Source organism: Uranotaenia lowii, chromosome 3, assembly GCF_029784155.1.
Source record: "Uranotaenia lowii strain MFRU-FL chromosome 3, ASM2978415v1, whole genome shotgun sequence".
NCBI classification, from domain to species: Eukaryota; Metazoa; Arthropoda; class Insecta; order Diptera; family Culicidae; genus Uranotaenia; species Uranotaenia lowii.
In genome coordinates, this window is record NC_073693.1 from 287130761 (window position 1) to 287151108 (window position 20348).

Sequence of the window (20348 nt, forward strand, 5' to 3'; positions counted from 1 at the left end):
GCCATCCCCACTTACCCTAGATAGGGTTTAGAGTTTGGAGACAAAATTTTAGATTTTTTAAATAAACTCTTTTTGCTTCATTTTTAACCGTCGTTTCTTTTCCCAACTGGTTGTTTCGAATGTAAGCATTGGATTTTTGGTTTTATCACCGCGATTGTAGAATGTAAAGATTGTTTCAATGTAGAGTTTTTCGTCAAGAGCCAGCTAGTTTACGAGAAAAATTGCTATTGAAAAAGATGCACATCAACTCGACATCGTAGTCAAAAATAGAAATTTCCCAAAAAGTCGCTGTAAACATCCGTTACTGAACGGAATCGTATCTTTTTCACAGTTATTGGAGAGATTACAAGTAAATTTAACATTCTGCATTAAAAGTTTGAAAAAACAGTTCACAGTATTGTTTTAATAGCCATCGTCCCCACTTACCCCGGTGTATCTTATATAATTTCTTTATTTGAAATGGCTTATAGCTTTGAGTTTTAAGGAGCCAAACTCGTGTTGTGTTTATTACAATTGATTACTTAGGACTAGCACTTTTTTTAAGATGAAATGAAGATAGAAAGGGAAATAGGAAATTAGAAAGAATTATAAGCGGAGATCGATAGCTTCTAGAAAAAGATAAATTTCGAACATTTGGATAGTATTTGGAAGCAAGTCTATGGAAGCCGTTCTGGCGACAAGATGAACTTCACAGGACCAAACAATATGTTCGATGTCATGGTAACCTTGGCCGCAACTGCACAAATTGCTGCCAGCAATATCAAAACGATTGGACATGAGACGGGAAAATACACGAATAAAATCCCGACTCAGGTCCAACTTATTAAACCAGGATTTAAGGATTACTTTTGGGATAATCGAGTGATGTCACCGACCCAAAATATTAACGCTTGTTCATTTTTTTCTGAGCGTTTGAAGTTTGTTCTAAGGTTGTAATGGTTGTAATATGGTTATCCAGAGGAAACTGCTTTTATTTCCTTGGAGTACCTTTGTGAACCAAATTTAAACTTTGCATGGTCCTATTTTTGTTGTTATGTGACCATTTGTTTAGTCTAGATTTGAACCTTACCAACTAAAATTTGTATACGGAACAATTTAATTTAAATTTGTTCACTTGCCTAAGCATGATTCACAAAACCGAAACGATCGTCTCTGGTTGGTTCGCAAAAGTATTTCACAACGCGCCGGGAAAATTTCCCTTCATCGGCCCACAGTAGAACGGTCTCATTCGGTCTCATCGGTCTCGTTTTGTGGAGGGCTCCCAACGAACGCCCAACTCTGGCAGGGGGCGCTCGCTCAGCTCCACCAAGTTTAGTAGACGTTTTTCCTTCCGCCAGTTCGTTCGCTTTTACTAACTCTTCGAGGGCAACCGAGTAGCGACATCATTTTCCAAAAGCATATTCTACGACAGACTGTGGCCTACATCATTATTGGTGGTGAAGATGTTTAGAAACAAACACGTAAACTCCTCCGCGTTTCTGGTGTTTCGGTTATGACGTATCGGTGTCTGCTGTGTCGTGGAATTGGTGGCTGGTGAGAGAGAAAGATAGGGAGCGCAAAAACACAAAACATTGTGACGCGTCGCTTTTTTGAGTTGTGCTAGCGAACATAAAGGAAAAACGTTTTCTGAAGCAGAGAGCTTTTCTGTTTTTCAAAAAGTGCACTTCAACGAACAGAATTTGCCGATTCGGTGCAGTTTTCCTGCTTCGTTTGGTTGATTTTGTGCAAAAATCTATAGGGGTGTTTTTGTTGATGATGTGGAACCAGGGAATGTCTACCGAAGCGTATGGATCGGTTGTTCTCGGAATAAAAAAGTGAACGCAAATGAAAACGTGTAGTGCCGTGTTCAAGTTCAAGTTCAACGATGTGCTGTAAGGATATATTTTTAGATAAACTACCTACTGAATATCGAAGTGCTGCTGTCAGTGCCATGAACCAATTAGTGAGTCGCTTTGCCCCGAGAGGCCATAAATCAGTGTGACACGAAAGATCACGGAAAACTCCCCTTTCGGTTAGTTACATGTACCAGTATCATATAGATGTTTGTAAGCTGATCCCAATAATATAAGTCGTGTCTTCACCCTCGAAGTAAAAGCCCTCCCTAGATGTGACAGTTCATCGAACATTTCCTGCAAAAAGCTAGCTGAATGGAAGCGCCAAGCTGCTAATGGCAATAAGAAGCACTCTCAGCAGCAGCAGCGAATGTGAATGGAAAAGCTCAAACAGGATCTCAACATTTTCATCCTAGACGACACCAATGTGCAAGCTGATGGCCTCCAGTACCATCAATTTCCCCAGGAGCCCTCATCTCCGGTTCGGATTTCGCTCACGCCCCCGCCTCTTGCGCCATCGACATCGGCGATAATGCTCAATCGAATTGTTCCGATCGGGTGCAGTTTGGATGACGATGGCAGCAGCATCAATAATGATAATGATGCTGCCTGTCGTCGAATGAAAATCATTGACACAGTGGCGGCGGGGGTGCTTGTTAATGGATCGTCCTCGGTAGCTGCCATTCGGTTGACTCAACATCAGCTGCCTCCCCATCAGCATCAACATTTTCTCGAATCTGGAACGGCTAGGGCTGCTGCCGACTTAATCGATATCATTGGCAGCAATAACGTGGATGCACTGATTAGTGATGAAGAGTTTGGCTTCACCGGGAACGATATTCCAGGTACCTTCTACACGTGCAGTACGGAAAAATGTATCTCATCACTTTGCAATTCAGTTAGATATACCAAGTAATTTGATTTCCGAATTCAAGCCTAAAATAGAAGCTTTGCCAAAGATTAATTGTAATTTTTCGTTCTCGCCTACGACTGGAAGTAGAATTGCTTCATTTTCATCCTCCAAAATTAATTCTTCGTTGCGTGTTGATTGAAATAGCCATAGGTGAATGTATAATTTTGCTTCTGGCTGTTCAGATATTGTATTTTCAAGAATTTTGAAAAATAAGTCAAAACAATGTGAAGTGGCATATTCAGGTGGGAAAACAACTTTTTTTTGTCATTTTTTTCCTATAACTTGATGTGGGAAGTAAACAGAAGTAAAAATGTGCACTGACTATAATGAATCCCGATAACCATACACTGAGCTTCTCTACAGTGTTTATCGCATTTGCGAAGGATGAAATTGATGTTAAAAGACGGAGAACATAATGATTTACACGACCGAAGAACATTAAGATTTACAATTTTTGAAGTCGGGTGGACCAAGTGCCTCAGAATCCTTGGATTATCCAATTGACTAATTTCCAAACCATATATTCTAGTCTGATAAAAGATTAACCTACAAGGTGGCCACAGAACTGGAAAAACTTGGAAATGTAAAAAGAGGCTTGTATTATAAGTTTCCAGTGATAGTGTTTAAATCAAGAATTGCCAAAAGACAGAGATAAAAATAAATCTACAAATCATATTAACGCACAGCACGTTTTTTTTTTTGTAGCTTAATAACAACAAATTCTTTAATTTGCGGATTTAAATAGGAAACGATCTCCCGGGAAAAAGTTCATCCGTTAGCTATTTCTTTTTAAGTTGATCTTTCAAGTTTCGTTTTTTCTATACAAATGAGTGGTCATAATTTATCCTGAAAACTTTAAATTACACCATGGGTGGCCAAGATCTCCACCAAAATTGCTTTATTTTCAAACTAGCGGACAGCAGAAACTGTTCTTTATGAAAATTTCGCATCATGGATCCCCCTGTGTGCTCTCTTTGCATATATTCAGGGGTCTTTAGGATTCAAAAGCTTTTGACCCGCGAGCAAAATTTATTTTGGATATCAAAGACCCCCGAGTTGGTGCATTTTTGAACAAAAATAGACCTATCTTGTGTGTTTTTTTTCTGGGAAATCAAATAAAGGCTACTTAAGCCACCGTGCGCATCGGAAAATGGAGTTATGACTGTTTTGCCCTCAATTCCCCTACATTTTTCAAATAGTTCAGAAAAAGCATGTTCGGACTTGAAATTTTTGAACCACATAAGACTTTTCTAGTGTGGTTTTTAAAGGAATCGAATGAAGGCTATTTGAGCCACCGCACGCACCGAAAAATGGAGTTATGACCGTTTTACCCTCAATTTCCCAACATTTTCAATATAGTTCAGAAAAAGCTTGTTTGGACTGGAAAATTTTGAAGAAAATGATACCTAACTAGTTGATTCCGAAAAATCGAATGAAGGCTATTTGAGCCACTGCACGCATTGAAAAATGGAGTTATGACTGTTTTAAACTTATTTCCCCTAAATTTCTTTCAGATGGCAGAAAAGCATGATAATTTTAAACCAAATAGGACTTATGTTATGTGATTTTTTCTGAGGAATCTAATGAGAAGTATTTGAGCCACCGCACGCATTGGAAAATGGATCTATGGCCGTTTTAACCCACTATTCCCTATATCTTCAATTACAGGATGACAAAAAAGTCCTGTCACACTTTTTTTTTTTGGGGTCGCCTGTAGCCTATACGTTGTATCTCTCTGGTGCCATCTATATGTCAAATGAAAGGGCTAACTTTGCTGTCCACAATGGCAGAGTTTCGTTTCTGTGCAGTTTGTGTACATTAAGTTGTGAGTGGCAGAGTTGAGAGCAGCTGTTATCGCTGAATATGTGAGAGGCTACAAACCCGGACACATATTCAACATATTCAAACACCTAAAACCGCTCGTAATCAACCGGAAATTCGTGTACCAGACCATAAATCGATCCTAGAGACCAGAGGCACCGAGGACAAGACACGATCTGGACGACCAAGGTCTGTGAGAACTCCAAGGTTGAAAAAGATTATACGAGACCGGACATGCGCGCCGCTTGCGACGACTTTCCGAGACGTCTGAAGCTGGTTCGATCAGAGAAAGGTGGTGTAATTCCGAGATATCGTCTGTGAAGTATCTTGATGAGTTACTGAATAAAGCTATGAAAGTCAGATTCTGATTTCTTTCTTATGCTTTGAAATATTGAGATTTTTCTGTGTGACCGGACTTTTTTGTCGCCCTGTAATTCAGAAAATATCAAGTTCTGACTTGAAGTTTTGAATCAAATGAGACCTATCTTTTGTGGGTTTTTTTTTCGAGGAATTGAACGCAGGCTATTTAAGCCACTGCACGCATCGCAAACTGGAGTTTTAGCTGTTAACTCTCAATTTCTCAATATTTTTTAATTAATATAGAAATAAGCTTGTTCACACAGAACAATTTTGAAAATAATTGGTACTATCTAGTGTAATTTGTTCCAAGAAATCAAATGAAGGCTATTTGAGCCATCGCAAGCATCGGAAAAAAGAGTTATGGCTGTTTTACCCTCACTTCCCCTACAGTTTTCATTGAGGGTAAAACAGCCATAACTCCATGTTACGATGCGTGCAGTGGCTCGTTGCTATTGAAAAATATAGGGGAATAGTGGGCCAAAACAGCCATAGCTCCATTTTCCAATGCGTGCATTGGCTCGAACAGCCTTTATTCGATTCCTCAGAAAAATTCACTCAACATAAATTCCATTTGGTTTAATATTATCATGTCCGATCATGCTTTTCTGTAACATGTAAAAAATTTAAGAGAGTTAAGGTTAAAACAGTCATAACTCCATTTTCCAATGCGTGCGGTGGCTCAAATAGCTTTCATTCGATTCTCGAAAAAAAAATCACACTAGATAGGTCTCATTTCCTAAAAATAATTCCAGTTCGAACAAGTTTTTTCTGAGCTAAATTAAAAATATTGGGAAGGTAAACTAAAATTGAAGGTAAAACGGCCGATAGTACTCAAGTTAGGTTTCATTTGGTTGAAAATTTTCAAGTTCAAATATACTTTTTTTTCAATTAATTGAAAAATGTAGGGGAATGGAGGATGAAATCAGCCATAACTCCATTTTTTGATGCGTGCGGTGGCTCAAAAAGCCTTCATTTGATTCCTCAAAAAAAACACAAGATAGATCTATTTTTGTTCGAAATTTTTTAGTTTTAATCAGTGTTTTTTATGGATTTTTTACAAAATATAGGAGAATTTGGGGTTAAAAAGTCACTATATATCCGTTCGTAAGCCGCTGCGGCGTCTGAAACTATGTTCAATCAATTCTCCGGACGTTTTTACCTTTTTTCCCCAGTGTGCAATGCTTAAAATTCTTACAATTATTCATTACTGCATGGTAACTCGCACAAAATATATTTGTGTTTTGAGTGGAGTATTCCAGCAAAATAACATTGTATTTTAATGGTAAAAAGAGATTTTCTTTCAACAAACAAACTAAATAAAACAAAATTATTGCATTGTTATTGTTTGTTTTTACTTTTTTTTTACTTTTGTTCGATTACACAAGGCAACAAAATTCACATTTTTCCGTGGTGCCAAAAGTTTAAAAGCTCGACTCATTTGATGGCGCTGAATCCCAAAATGCTATTTGTTTTTTTCTACCAACTCCAATTTTGGTGATTCAAAGGTTAACTTTTGAAAAAAGATAAAAATCTTTTTGATATTTAAGAATTAGGAACTTTTCTAAGATACTCAAATGAAGTAAGAAATCGAAAGTTTTGAATGATCAACTTTTTCAAAGACCGCGAGTAGTTTTGACTTTTGAGATAACCGGCGTTTTCTTTTAGTTTATTTCATTTTTCTCTGAAAGTTTACATTTTAATCCTCGATTATATGAAGGATAGTAAAAAAATAAAAGTAAAAAAAAGATTTGAAATCAGTTTATGTCTATAGAGCACTGATAAGCTGATATAACTTCCCCTGCGTAGGAGAAAAATATTCATCGGCCAGAGTTCCTGGCGCCAACTAGCTCATCATTTCCTAAGCTTCGTTTCCCGAGCATGTAATGATACCAATAGCTAAATTTTCATTTTTTCGTAAATCATTCAATTTTCATTTGACAATTCGAAAAAAATTTTCATGAAGAGTTATGTAACTCAGTTAGTTTAAATTTTAGTTTCAATGTATCGGATCAATTCCATTCTTATTGAAGAATAGTGTATGATCTACTGAAAATTTTATCCATGGGGGAAATTTGAAGAAATTTCAGATGATCTAAAAAGAATATTCTCTAATAAAATGCCTAGACTAAATCGTTCACCAGAAGATCCTTTTTTAAAAAACTGCGATTTTTTCCTTAATAAGGTAAAGAACATTCTCGCTTTGAATGTCTTTAAATCTATAACTTTTATTCATTTGCTAAAATTAATTCTCAAAACTATTGAACTTTAATTCAATTATATTATGATTTTTTTTTTAATTTTAATATCCTATTAATTGGAATAGTTTTTTTTAAATGAAGAATTGATTTTCATATGTAGGCACGTTTCAAATTTTGTTCCTCAATATTCAAAGCTCAATCTAGTACATTTCAACCATCGGGACCTTTTTTCACTGGGAGGAAAACATAACAAAAAATGGAAAACCATAGCAACTTATACTTTTGCACGTAGAAAAATTGAAGCACGCTTAAAATGCTTCGTGGATAATGAAATTATTATTATATTTTCCTACGTGTCATTAGAACACGTGGAGTAATTTTTGAAAGCTAGCGCCCCATCTCAACCAGTGTATTAATCACTAACTAAGCAGTTAAGACACGAACCTTTGGTTGATGAAAATGTGATGCAGAGTTATATCAGTTTATCAGTGTATAGAGGGTTGCCGGTTCATTTGTTAACAATTATTGGTTTTACTCGAAACTTACTTCTTTTAAAATTTGAGAACGCAATATCAGTACTAAAGGTTTAGACAGAATCTGACAAATGATTCGAATTCAAAATGACAATTTTTGAAACAAAGGCACCACTGTTCCTTGCTGACAAGAACATGTCATGTTTTTATTGTAATCTGCATTTAAAAACTCATCTTTCATAGTTTCAGAAAATTTTATGTAAACTGGTAGGCCTCTTTGATTTTGATATCTTATATGTAAGTAAACTATTCAACTTAGCTCAGCTTATCAGAATTTTGCACCAAACTTTCAAAATTTGTTATCCTGATCCATAGGTTGTTTCCAAAAAAATGTATACCCAAAACTTTATAACTTAATCATTAACTTAAATTTTACCCCAAGAAACTGACTCAAAATAAAAAACATATATTCAAAAATTAACTGTAACTATTTTCACTAAAATCAAATCCACATGTTTCTGCATAACAAAGCTCTACTCCCTACTGCATTTATTATGAATTAGTTGAGAAAAAGGCGGAATTCTGTCAAAAGTACAAGGTTGTATGGAGTAGAGGGTTTTGGAAATACCTACTCTACAATGTTTTGTTTAAAACTTTATGGCTATTGTAAACAAATTGTAATTTTTATAATTCTTTTTTCAAAATTTGCATGGATGCGGCCGCAATACTTAGCGCAACTATTTGGTACATTGAATGTTTGACAAATTTAAAATTTGGGTATTATTCGAACAGAATATCTGGTACAACATTTGCTGAATCACTGATTGAAGAAACTGATCTTTGATTTTTAAAATTATATATTGAAAATTTTATCTTGAACTTCATATTCATGAGTTCTGAATTCAGTGTTCAAGGTTTTGAAATAGTGCAGTTAAATTCGAGTTTCAATCGATTTGAACTGCAAAATTGTGAATTACAATTTCACTACGCTATGAATTTTAACAAAAAATGTTTTCTTATGTTTATTGGTCTACGAACTTTGATGAATCATAAATTTAAAAACCATAATTTTGAATACTTTTTCGATAGTTTTTTTAATATTCATTTTGAAATTTCTTGGCTGAAAAAATACTGAATCCTAATCATGATTAAAACGAATGTATCATTCTTATTTATAGCTCAAGTTTTGATGTGCAATTAAATAATTCCCAAAACTGTTAATTCTAGACTGTGTAACTTGTTTCCCCATATATGTCTTTTAAATTTTCGCAGCTATGTTCGATTAATTTTTTATAAAAAAAAAAAGAAATTAAAAATTAATAAGATTTTTTTCAATTTATTGGCTTTTTCAAATAGAAATAACAAATTATTGAATTGGAAAGACAATATTTTTCGTTTTAAAACTCGGGTTAAAACAACATAAGACAAGTTGGAAAATGGTAGAGTCAACTTATGTACGTAATTATGATCAAAATTACTCTGATTTTGTTTCAGGTAATAACTTTTAGTTTTGTCAATCTATTATATAAAATTCTCTTGTAACGGTGTTTGTAGTACTACTCCTCCGAAATGACCCAACCGATTCAAATGAAATTATTTTTAGAATTTTCTGTAGGCATGCGAATCGGTTTATATCGAATAAAAACAACAAAAAGTCGCATCAATTGTCCGTAATCATTAAATTTGTAATAAATTGAATCAAATTAAAGTCATGGCCTTCAATTTTTTCGACATTTTCTTTCTTTTGGGCGCCGGGCGGTTTGTTCTTCGTCTCTATGGTCGAGACGTCGCGAGCCAGCGTCGCAAGAGGATAGTAACCATGGCATAGCATACTGATTGTGATTGGAAATATTTGGGCGCGCATTTTTCAACCAAGCATAATTTCAATGCATGTGGTGGCCATATGAAGCCTAGATGTGTTTTTTTTCTTCTTGATTTCTAGATCATTTGTACAGCACAGAGTAATTCATGACGCCTAGATGTGACCCAGATTGATATTTTGCCGATCAAATCAAAACCATTTAAACTATTTGAAAAAATTAAACTTTAATTTCTGTTATTTAAAGAAGGAATTGTTGTCTGAAAAAAAATGAATTTAGTACTAATGCATGTGAAATACAGACCCCGTTCATTTTTGGCAACATTCTATTTTGGCAACATCCGAACGGTTTTTAGAAGCGACATTACCTTTTAGTTTTCTCTATAACAGGACCAATATAATTTAGACAAACACCAAACATACGTTTTTACGTTCAGAAATGGTGATAGAATACAACAACAAAAACAAAAGTTTTTTTAGAAAGTTGTAAAGTATTCAAAAATTACAAAAAGTTGAAAAATTAAAAAAGAACAAAATCAAATACAATAAAAAGCAAAATTGACAAAAAAAAAACAAAGAAATGCATCAAAAACATGAGAAAAAAAACTATAAAAATTCTAAAAATGGTCGTAAATTGCCTTAAAATAAAGTTAATAAAAATAGTTATTTACGTACATTTGAAAAAAAAAAAAAGAAAAGTGGAAAGATTTGGTTCATAATCCAATACGCATAGAAACATGTTTCAAACATGCACAAATGTGCTTTACTGAAGATGTATCAAGCGCCTTTAAATTTACAGAACAACCAAAAAAACCGTTGAAAATTAACAGACTCATGAACTGTAAAAGAGCCTGTCCTTTAAAATGGATTATACAGGATTGATGTTTATGAAAAGAAGTGCAAACGTTCAACATTGACAAAAATGTATACATTATTTCTTAACTTATAAAAGGTAGGGCCCAAATAAACAACCTGACTAAATAAACTTATCTTTTTTTAAATCGTTCACTGAAAATCTGTTTACAGGTTCCCTGTTTGTTTACACAGAATTCAAGTACGGACTTAACATTAACGTGTGTTTTTTTATAACATATTTTGGCTACATAGAAGAGACTTCAGATGCGCTTTTTTGTTGAATTTCTTTTTTGTTATTAATATTCCAGAAGCATAATTGTGTTGGTAGCAGAAGCAGAATTTTTTTTATAAGTTTTTATTACGACCTGAAAGTGTTGAAAATAATATTAACTCCTGTCATTTCACACGGTGAAACAAGTGGCAACGCGCCTTTTACCATGAAATATGTATTAATTTTTCTCTAAAATATTCAAAATTATTAAATGTCTTTGTAAATGAAGGTCTTTTGGTAAAACAGTATTCAGTGAAATTGAAGTACCAACCATTATTTTATTCTGGAGAAAAACTGCAGATATATCAATGAACGGTGATTAAAAAGACAAACAGGAACAAGTATTAAATTCATTTTAAAGTCTTTTCTTTTTGAAAGAATATAAAAGATGAACTGTGATGATATCCATTTGCACTTGCCCCGATGTTTCTTTAATGAAAATAACAATTTATAATAAAAAAAATTCCCAATTGAATGTTATTGAACCTTGAAAATATCACATATTCTTAAATGAAATCGCAGATCATCTTCAACACTGTTCAGGAAAATTTTAAATCGGACAACAATGGTTTAAATTGGCAGGTGTGTCTTTTAGGATAAAAAAGAAAATATAAATGCTGTAATTCGGTTGAATAACAAAAAAATTTCAACATATTTTTTCTCATTTCAAAACCAATCGTTTAATTGATTTATAGGGTTAATGTTCAAAGGAATTTAATTTGCATTCTTTGCTCGAACAAATAAAAAAAGGGCGAACTTTTATTTTTGGGCACGATTTTGATTAAAATATGGTTATTAATAACCACTGCTTCCAAGGGTGAGGACAGTGAACAAAAATCTGCTTGAAAATGGTTTTTAAAAAATTTTCTCAAATGTTTATTATTTCTTCAGTTCTTAAAAATATACCATCCAAAGCTAAATATTCGGGAGCTAAAAGTGCTGCACTAGACAGAAGGTTGGGAAAATAATCCAAAAATTGTGCGATATTCAAAATTCTTCTTCCATAAAGTTTCATATGCAATAAATTCCAATAAATGAGAAACTTTTGATTTCGATTTCAACCTTAAAGTGAACTCGAGCAAAGCGGAGTTAATCAACTAAATGGTATACAATAAAAGAAACATAGATATAATCAACATATGTTTATTTATGGAACAAAATTCAAAGAGTGGATTTTTTTTAAGCATGAGGCTTGCCAAGTTTGATGGTTACGTTGAGTGCTGAAAAAAAATCGAATTTGCAACGGGAAGCTGATACCTGACACCATTCGGCAATATTCAAAGCATCCGAATCAAAGAAATGTAAATGAAAAGTATTCATGTAAAATGCATGTAAGATTGATTGGAGCAAATTTTTTGATAATTTATGAAAAGACCCGTAGAATTGAGTTGAAGTTCTTAGATTTGATTCCGAGATAATTAGGCGGAACAATTCGAGCAAACGGAAAATATGGATATGTAAAAAAAACTAGGCCATGTTCAAGAAAGCGAGACGATTAACAACTCAAGATTTGATGCTTTTTTAAAGTCAAACAGCAAAGAAAAATGGAAAATAGAGGCCAAGTTTAACATGGTAAGACAAAGTTTACCGGGTCTGCTAGTATTTCTAGAAAATTCTAGGATAGGATTTGTGATCTTTCAAAAATTACCATTGACTAGTCATGGAATTTTTTCATTTTGACATTTTATATGTTACTAGCTGACCCGGTGTGCTTTGCTACACCTTCTAAATTTGATGAAAATTTAACAAAAGAGATTAATTCTTATTTTCTTAAATATTCTTTTCTGTTAATTTTATGAAGAGATTAACCACCGTAATTTGTGTTTGTTACTTTGATTTATCGGCCTAGCGGTGAAAAGTGATGTCCTTTTTAGTAGGGACATCTAAAGATTATGAAATTTTTATATAGATGGATAGAAGGTTAGAAGAAATGAAAGATGGTGAAAATGAGCGGGTAGAATTTGTCTAGAAGCATTACCATCACATACCAGACCACGCTAAGCCTACTAATGTGTGGTGGTTAGACTGCCCCAAATTTGTATGGGAAATTCAAAACCTGTGAAATGTTATGCGCTGCAGGCTGAAATTGATCCTAGTCCTAGTACAAGATCTCATGCCAAATTTGGGCCGGATCGGATCACGGGAAGGGGTCGCTCAACGAGCCTGAAGTTTGTATGGGATTTCGAGACATTTTGTTCGGGAGAAACATGAAAAACTAGTTTTTCATCAATAACTTTGGTTCCCGTCGGCCGATTTCTTTCAAAAACGGGTTTTCTTAAAGCCTAAATTATGAAAAACATTTCATCCGAAGACTGCATTTGAATTAGAGTTAAGATAAGAAAGTTATTAGGCTTCAAAAATGAGCTAACTTTTTTGAGGATGGTATTCATCACTGTTAATGAGTCGAGGCGGTCGAACATATTGACGCCTCATTAACAGTGCTGAATACCACCGTTAAAAAAGTTAGCCCATTTTTGAAGCTTAATAACTTTTTTATCTTAACTCTTATCGAAATGCAGTCTTCGGATGAAATGTTTTTCATAATTAAGGCTTTAAGAAAACCCGTTTTTGAAAGAAATCTGCAGACGGAAACCAAAGTTATTGATGAAAAACTGGTTTTTCATGTTTCTCCCGAACAAAATGTCTCGAAATCCCATACAAACTTCAGGCTCGTTGAGCGACCCCTTCCCGTGATCCGATCTGGCCCAAATTTGGCATGAGATTTTGTACTAGGCCAAGGATCAATTTTAGCCTGCAGCGCATAACTTTTTCAAAAGTCGGGTCATTTGGGGCACTCTAGTGGTGGTAGATGCAACTCTATCTGTATCTACCACTTCATAGTAGTAGGCTCGTGAGGAACAAAAATTTGGTATGTGATGGTAATGCTTCTAGACAAATTCTACCCGCTCATTTTCACCATCTTTCATTTCTTCTAACCTTCTATCCATCTATATAAAAATTTCATAATCTTTAGATGTCCCTACTAAAAAGGACATCACTTTTCACCGCTAGGCCGATAAATCAAAGTAACATTCTTTTCTGTTTTCAAAACCTGTCCTAAATTTTGTTTTCCAATAATTATATGATATCTAAAATCAAGATTCTGTATTTATTTATCCATAAGTTCCTAAATTCTCCAAATTCCAATCCAAAACAACAAATGTTTAACTTGTATAAAATTCCTCTCCCAAGCCAAATTTGGTTTCATTTGCTTGATCACTTTCCAAGTCATAAAAATAAAATAATCACAGTCCCTCTGTTCAATAATTAAGAAACTTTAATCGTACCCAATCTCTTTTATGCAAAATTCGCTCAATCGTTCTCGAGTTATTAAAAATATATGGGTGCACCCCTCTCTCTTTTCAAGCTCCCCACTGAAAAGAAAGGGAGAGTCTTATACTCTTATTTCAATATACTTTCCTATGACAAATGGGGTCAAACATTTGATTAAAATGTTATCGAGTTATGCAAAAATGTATGAGAGCCTCCCTCTTCCCTATTCAACCCCCACTGGAGGGTTCCCGAATAAGCATAGAAACATTTTTTCAACCTAAAAACCCTTCCCTATTGAAGCTGGTTTCATTGGTATGGCTAATCGTATAGATACGAAACAAAAATGTTAGAGGGTCCCAAAGAATTATAGAAACATTCCTCGTATCAAAATACCATCCCATACCACATTCGGTGCCTTTCAACTGATTAACTCTCGCCATCTTTTTAGAAAAAACTGTGGTGGCCCCCTCTTCTCTTCGTATTTGATTACTGGGATCAAGGCCTTTTCCGTCTCCAAATATCTCCCAACGCCAAATTAAGTTCAATTTGTTCGATTATTTCACCAATTCACCAAAAAAATGTATAGCAGCCCCCTCTCCCTTTATGTTTCTCTAATGAAAGGTGGGAGGACCTTCAAACCATCTTGAGAACATTTCGTTTACCCAAATTCTATCGCGTGCAAATTTGATTCCTCTCGCTTGATCAATTATCGAGTATTGCAAAAATTTGTATGAGCCCTCTCCCCTCTTCTATCCTCCCAACGCAAATCGGGTGGAGTTTCAAACAATCATAAAACCTTTTCCCTTATCCAAATATCCTTCAAAGCCAAATTGGTTCCATTTACTCGAATATTTATCGAATTTTGCAATAAAAATTGTATGGAAGCCCCCCTCCTCCTTTCAGTCTCTTCACTGGAAGAAGGGAGGGGTCTCAAATAATCATTGAAACATGTCTCATGTCCAAATACCCTCCTATGCCATATCTGGTTCCATTTGCGTGACTAATTCTCGAGTTATGCTAAAAAATGTATGAGAGCCCCCTTCCCCCTTCCTATTTCCCGTCTGAAAAAAAGGAGGGATACCAAACCTTCATAGAAATATTTCTCGTAGCCAAATCCCCTCCCATGCCGAATTTGGTGCAATTTGCTTGAAAGGTTCTCACATTATGCAAACATTTGTTTTTTGCTTTGCCTAAAAACAAGTGTTGATAACTACCCCGTATTTTGAAAGATATGACTCAATTATGTTAAATCCTCTAAGAATCAGTGAGATCAATTTATAGCAAAAATTTATTACACTTGAAATTGCATGTATAACTGAATGTAAAACAGTTGAAAATTTTTTAATGAATTTACTGTACCTACGAGCGAATTACAAGATTTAACGCTTTTAAAAACCATTTAAAATTGTAAAAAAGTGTTATTTTGTCTACTATTTAGATGGAATTTTTTTTAAGTCATATTTAATTCCGTCTGATCGTACGCCTTAAAAATTGTTTGTGAGTTTATAAAAAATTGCTGCACTGCAGTAGGGATTTAAAAATTATTCTACATATTTGAAAAGTGTTCAAAATGTGATGAACAATTCATTTAAGAAAACTTTAATTATACATATGTCAAATACTTTCATTCACTTACTAACTATTTGGAAGTAGTAATGCCAACTCACGTTTCATAGTGTTAAAGGGGTGATTCATTGCTAGAATTTGATATCAGAAGGAGGGGGGGGGGGGTGAGGGCAAGAAGCAAAAGAAATTCGTTAGAAAACGGTATATACATATGTATGTAGATTATACCGCTGTTCTTATCGCACAATTTTACAATCATTGACTGAATATAGGAATTGATAATCACAAAAGTGGCACACAAGTCTTGTTATTGCGATTGATTACTGTTCGCTAATTGCTGAGCCTAATTACTGCTACCGAAATCAGTCAACCGTAATTAAACGATGGAAACCACGACCATCTAAAGATACTAGCAAACATTTCCGTGCAAATTGAAAATCATTGAACGAATTGAATCTTATAAAAAGAAAATATAATCACCATTTGAAAGATGCATTCCTTCTCTCGTATTGCTATTTAGTTAGTGCAGTGCACCGCATTGAAGGGCAAACGACAAAAAGATTTATCAAATGGTAAATAGGCGCATAAATACTGAAGCCCCAACCCAACTGTAGCACGTGTTTCTCCCACTTGCCCGAACATTCATTGTGGCTATCCGTGTAGGTCTTAGTTGAATTTGCTTCACCCAAGACGGCGACGGCATCGAGCGACCGTGGAAAACCTAAAACAAAACTAAACCAAAACCACAAATCGATGCCAAGAACGACAACGAACGTCGGTATTTTTGCAGTTTCGTTTGCCCTAGGCAAAGCTCTGTGTGGCGCTTTCTTTCCCTCAACAACAGAACAAATCTCAAATGAATCATACAAAATGAGTCAGAAAGGTCTAACTCAGAATTTTTTGTTGCCGTTTTCAGTTGACTACAATAATGTAAAAATGAAAGATGAACTTTAAAGCCCTGATTTAATAGGGAATGTTTAAATAATTATGGTGTTAGGATTAAAGTTTTTTTTTAAAATACTTAAAATACTCATTTATTTTATTGAAAGATAAATAAATTCAGTAGATGATGATGATGATGACCAGAATTGAGAACCGTGTGAATAGTGAATATGACTTAAAATATTAAATAGATGAACACAAGCTGCAAGGACCTTGTGAGGACACCCGATTTTCCACTCAATCTTGAAATTCAAGATGGCGGATTCCGCTTAGTTTAAAAATGCTGTGAAGTACTGAAAATCGCAGTAAACCTCTATAACATTGGTATTGAGAGAAAGGGCTCAATGAGTAGAAGTCGAATTTTTCTATCTGACGCCATCTTGAAATCCAAGGTTGGTGGCTCCTGCTTAACTTAAAAATGCTATAAGTGACTAAAAATTGAATTAAACCCCCACAATATGGGTATTATCAGTTAGTCGATTTTGGCTATCTGACGTCACCTTACAAGATGGTTTCTACTTAGCTTGAAAATGCTATAAATGACTGAAAATCGCACGAAATACCTCAAACAACACTCCTAGCAACATCAAAAATGGTGCCGGCAACGTCCTAGTCATCTTCTCTTTTTACTAAAACTTCGATTTACCGTAAAAATTGCTACTAGAATCTTTATTTTTTTTCTTATTTTTTTTTCTTTTTTTTTTGTTTATTTTTGCCTTTAGATGTTGTTCAAAATCTTTTGAGCAGAGGTGAGCGTAATGTACGATTATACAGATAAAGTCTGTTTCACATAGAATCTGGTCGGATAAAATAGATCATTTCTCCGCAAAGAAATAACGTACAACAAAAGTAAAAATTTCATTTTGTAGGGTTTTTATTGCACTTTAAGGAAAAAAATACATAAAAATCATTCGTCAGCTTTTCGAATGCATTTTCGAACTTTTTTATGATACCACCCATCATTTTCTACACAGTACTGCTGGTAACCTCATTCGCCATCTTGTTTCACCACTTTCCCATTTGAGCGGGTTTTTTCATGGTTCTGCCACATTTCTTCAGTTTGCCCTTAACTATTTCCCAATATTTCTCGATGGGACGAAAATGCGGACAGTTTGGTGGATTGATACTTTATTCAACAAAATCGATCTTGTTCTCCTTATACCACTAACGACATCCCAAGTGGCAGCTTGCCAGGTCCGGTCAGAACTTCACCGGACCTTTGTGGGACCGAATGAATGGCAAAACCCTCTTCTGGAGGCATTCTTCTTTGTAAACATTTCCATTAATTGTGTTCCCAGTGATGAAAATCTTAGTCTTCTTCCCACAAATACAGATCCCTTGTCAAATCATCAACTTACGAGCAAATTTATCTGCGAAAACAAACTTGAATCTACCCGCAAAATTCTCTTTACGCTTCGCAAGGTAAAATTTGTTACCGGGTATTTGTCCAAAATCCATTTTGACGTAAGTTTCGTCGTCCATCAAAATGCACCCGTTGTACCTGGTCAACACTTTCTCGTACAACTTCCTTGCCCTGGTTTTGGCAACCAGGTTTTGTTTCAGCGTCTTGTTGGGGTGTTTGCTTGCATGATACGACCGTATGCCTTCTCGCAAACAAATTCGTCGAGCTGTACTGTGGTTCGTCTTGAACTTTTTCGCCAAATCACGCAAGGAGATTCCAGGATTATTGTGAACTGATCGAATTACCTTTGCTCGCAGCTTCCGATCATATGTTCCACTTTTACGCCTGGTTTGTTTTGCTCGATCCACCGTAAGGGTCTTCCGGTAACGTTGCAGCACCGAATTTACAGTCGATTTAGGATATTATAGGAATTTCGCGATCTTTACCCCTGACCACGTCGGTTTCTCTACGTGAGTGTGCAGAATTTTCTCTCGCCTTTCGCGTTCCATCGTCGATAACTTTTGACTGACTGCTTCAATCTTGATAAAATTTTCACCACTAAGCAGTGTTCCGAAAATCACTCATGAGAGACACTGAAACGTTTTCAACAGCGAAAGCAAAACCTAAATTGTCGGTTGGTTTATCTCCCAGTGGGGCAAACTTTGTGTCGACAGCGCTGCTCCGAGAATCAAAGAAATAAAATTTGAAAGAGAGACGTTTCTTCTCCAGTTGGAATTCTCAACTGAGTAAGGAGATACCTGATTTTCAGTTTCTTTTTTCAGTCAATAACTTTTCTTGCTCAATCACTCACTCACTCACTCGTTTACTGATCGATGATCGAATGCTGTCTGCCTGATACATCTTGCTTTGTTGTTGCTGTTGTTGGGGAGGATTAAAATAGTCATTCAAACACGCAGGCAGTACGTATGAACATATGTTTCTGCCGCTTTGCCAGAAAGTACGCAGGCAGTATGAACCGATGATTGAGTTTGAGTGAGTGAGTGAGTGGATTTTCGAATTGGATCTTGTATCAGTAAGTGTCTCAATCACTTCTGATACACCAGGTAGTGAGCTTGAGAGATAGGCTTTGATGCGAATCCGCTCTCGCTTTTGAATCTTGTTTACATTGAGTTCGCATTGTCGCTTTGCCGACTCTCTAGGGAACTACAGGCAGCAGTATTCGGCTTTGAATTTTTCCAACTAGAAACCTATCATGAGCGTTTCTTCCGTGTGATTTTCGGAACACTGCCACTAAGTAAACAAACCATCCGGATCAAAACACTGTCAATAGATTCGCTATGTGACAACTAGGGGCGCTGCAGTAAATGAAAAGATGCGACCAGATTCTATGTGAAACAGACTTTATGATATTAAACAGGAATAAAGTAAATATACCAAAGATACACAAATGGTCTGAAAGTTTGAAAATAACCGATAGGCAATTTTTTACAGCTTTGTGGACACCTTTTTTTTAAAGGGAATCAATTCAGGTAATCGAAAAAGCGTATTTTCAAGACCGAGTCAAGTCCACTAATGGTCGATCTATCCTGAGTTATTTGTACCACGTGTAGTTTTCAACCGATATATGTAGTATTTTTCATCAAAACATTCCATCACGACCACCTTAATTTAGTGGGTTCGATGTCCTGGGGTGTCTGCTCTTTTCCAAGAAATTGAGAGTTTGACATTGGTTATAATCACACATCATACAACTTTTCTCATCGAACGATCCCTGTATTGCAAAACCCATCTGATAAAATGAATTCTTGTGATTGTTGTTTTTTAGTTGACATTTCGTTCTTCTTGAACTATTCACATAGCAACTGATCACACTAAAAGCATGAATCATCAAAATACTTTTAGTCTCGGGATGAATAAGCCATTGATGCTTAAAATTACTTTGGGAAAAAAAATTTAGTCGAGATCGATTTCAAAAGTTTTTATGAAATTTATTTTGTTTTTTGTCAAATGTTCAACTTCGTTTCTTCGGACTACCGCTTCCAAGTTTAGTTGATAATGAAAATTTCCCTGCCAATGTAAACCAAAATCATTCAAAGAAGAAAATTTATTAGGCGCTGAAAGAAACCGAAACCCCAGTGAGTGCCCCAATAGGCGCCGATTTACAATAAATTATCGGCCAGACCGCGAAGTTTATATGCCTTTATCATCACCGGCGGCTGAAGTCGTTGTTGAAAGTTACCAACTGACGTTGACGACGCAGGTGACGATGGCAGCCACAAGGCTTCTTCCTTCGTTGCACTGTGCCATGATAAAGAAAGTGAACGCAAAACTTTGCAAACCGTGAAGAATTTATTCATTTTTTTTGTTGTCGTTCATTTCGTTGATTTTCAGCGGTTTCCACGCTAGCTATGAACTAATTTTCTTATCGCGTTTTGTTTGTTTTTTTCTGACATTTCAATTTTCAGATGACCCGCACTTCAGCGACCTAGTGTACTCGGCGGAAATTGCCATCGATGCCGGCATTTACCCGGAACGGATCTACCAGGGGAGCAGTGGGTCCTACTTTGTCAAGAACCCCGCCAATGTGAGTATTGCAAGCATAGATAAAAATAAATTAAATAGTTGTAAGCAATGAAACCGCTCGCTGAAACCGGGAAAGGTC

At 35.4% G+C, this 20348-nt stretch overlaps 1 protein-coding gene across 1 annotated transcript in view; it reads left to right on the forward strand.

The window, feature by feature from the left end:
- Window positions 1-1281: 1281 nt before the first annotated feature.
- The window catches only part of LOC129754751 (phosphatidylinositol 4-kinase type 2-alpha-like), a 29965-nt gene continuing 10898 nt past the window's right edge, over window positions 1282-20348 (forward strand). The window contains exons 1-2 of the mRNA XM_055750966.1: window positions 1282-2677; window positions 20152-20270. Coding sequence (XP_055606941.1) covers window positions 2209-2677; window positions 20152-20270 — 588 coding nt within the window. The 5' untranslated portion in view covers window positions 1282-2208. The remainder of the gene's footprint in view (window positions 2678-20151; window positions 20271-20348) is intronic.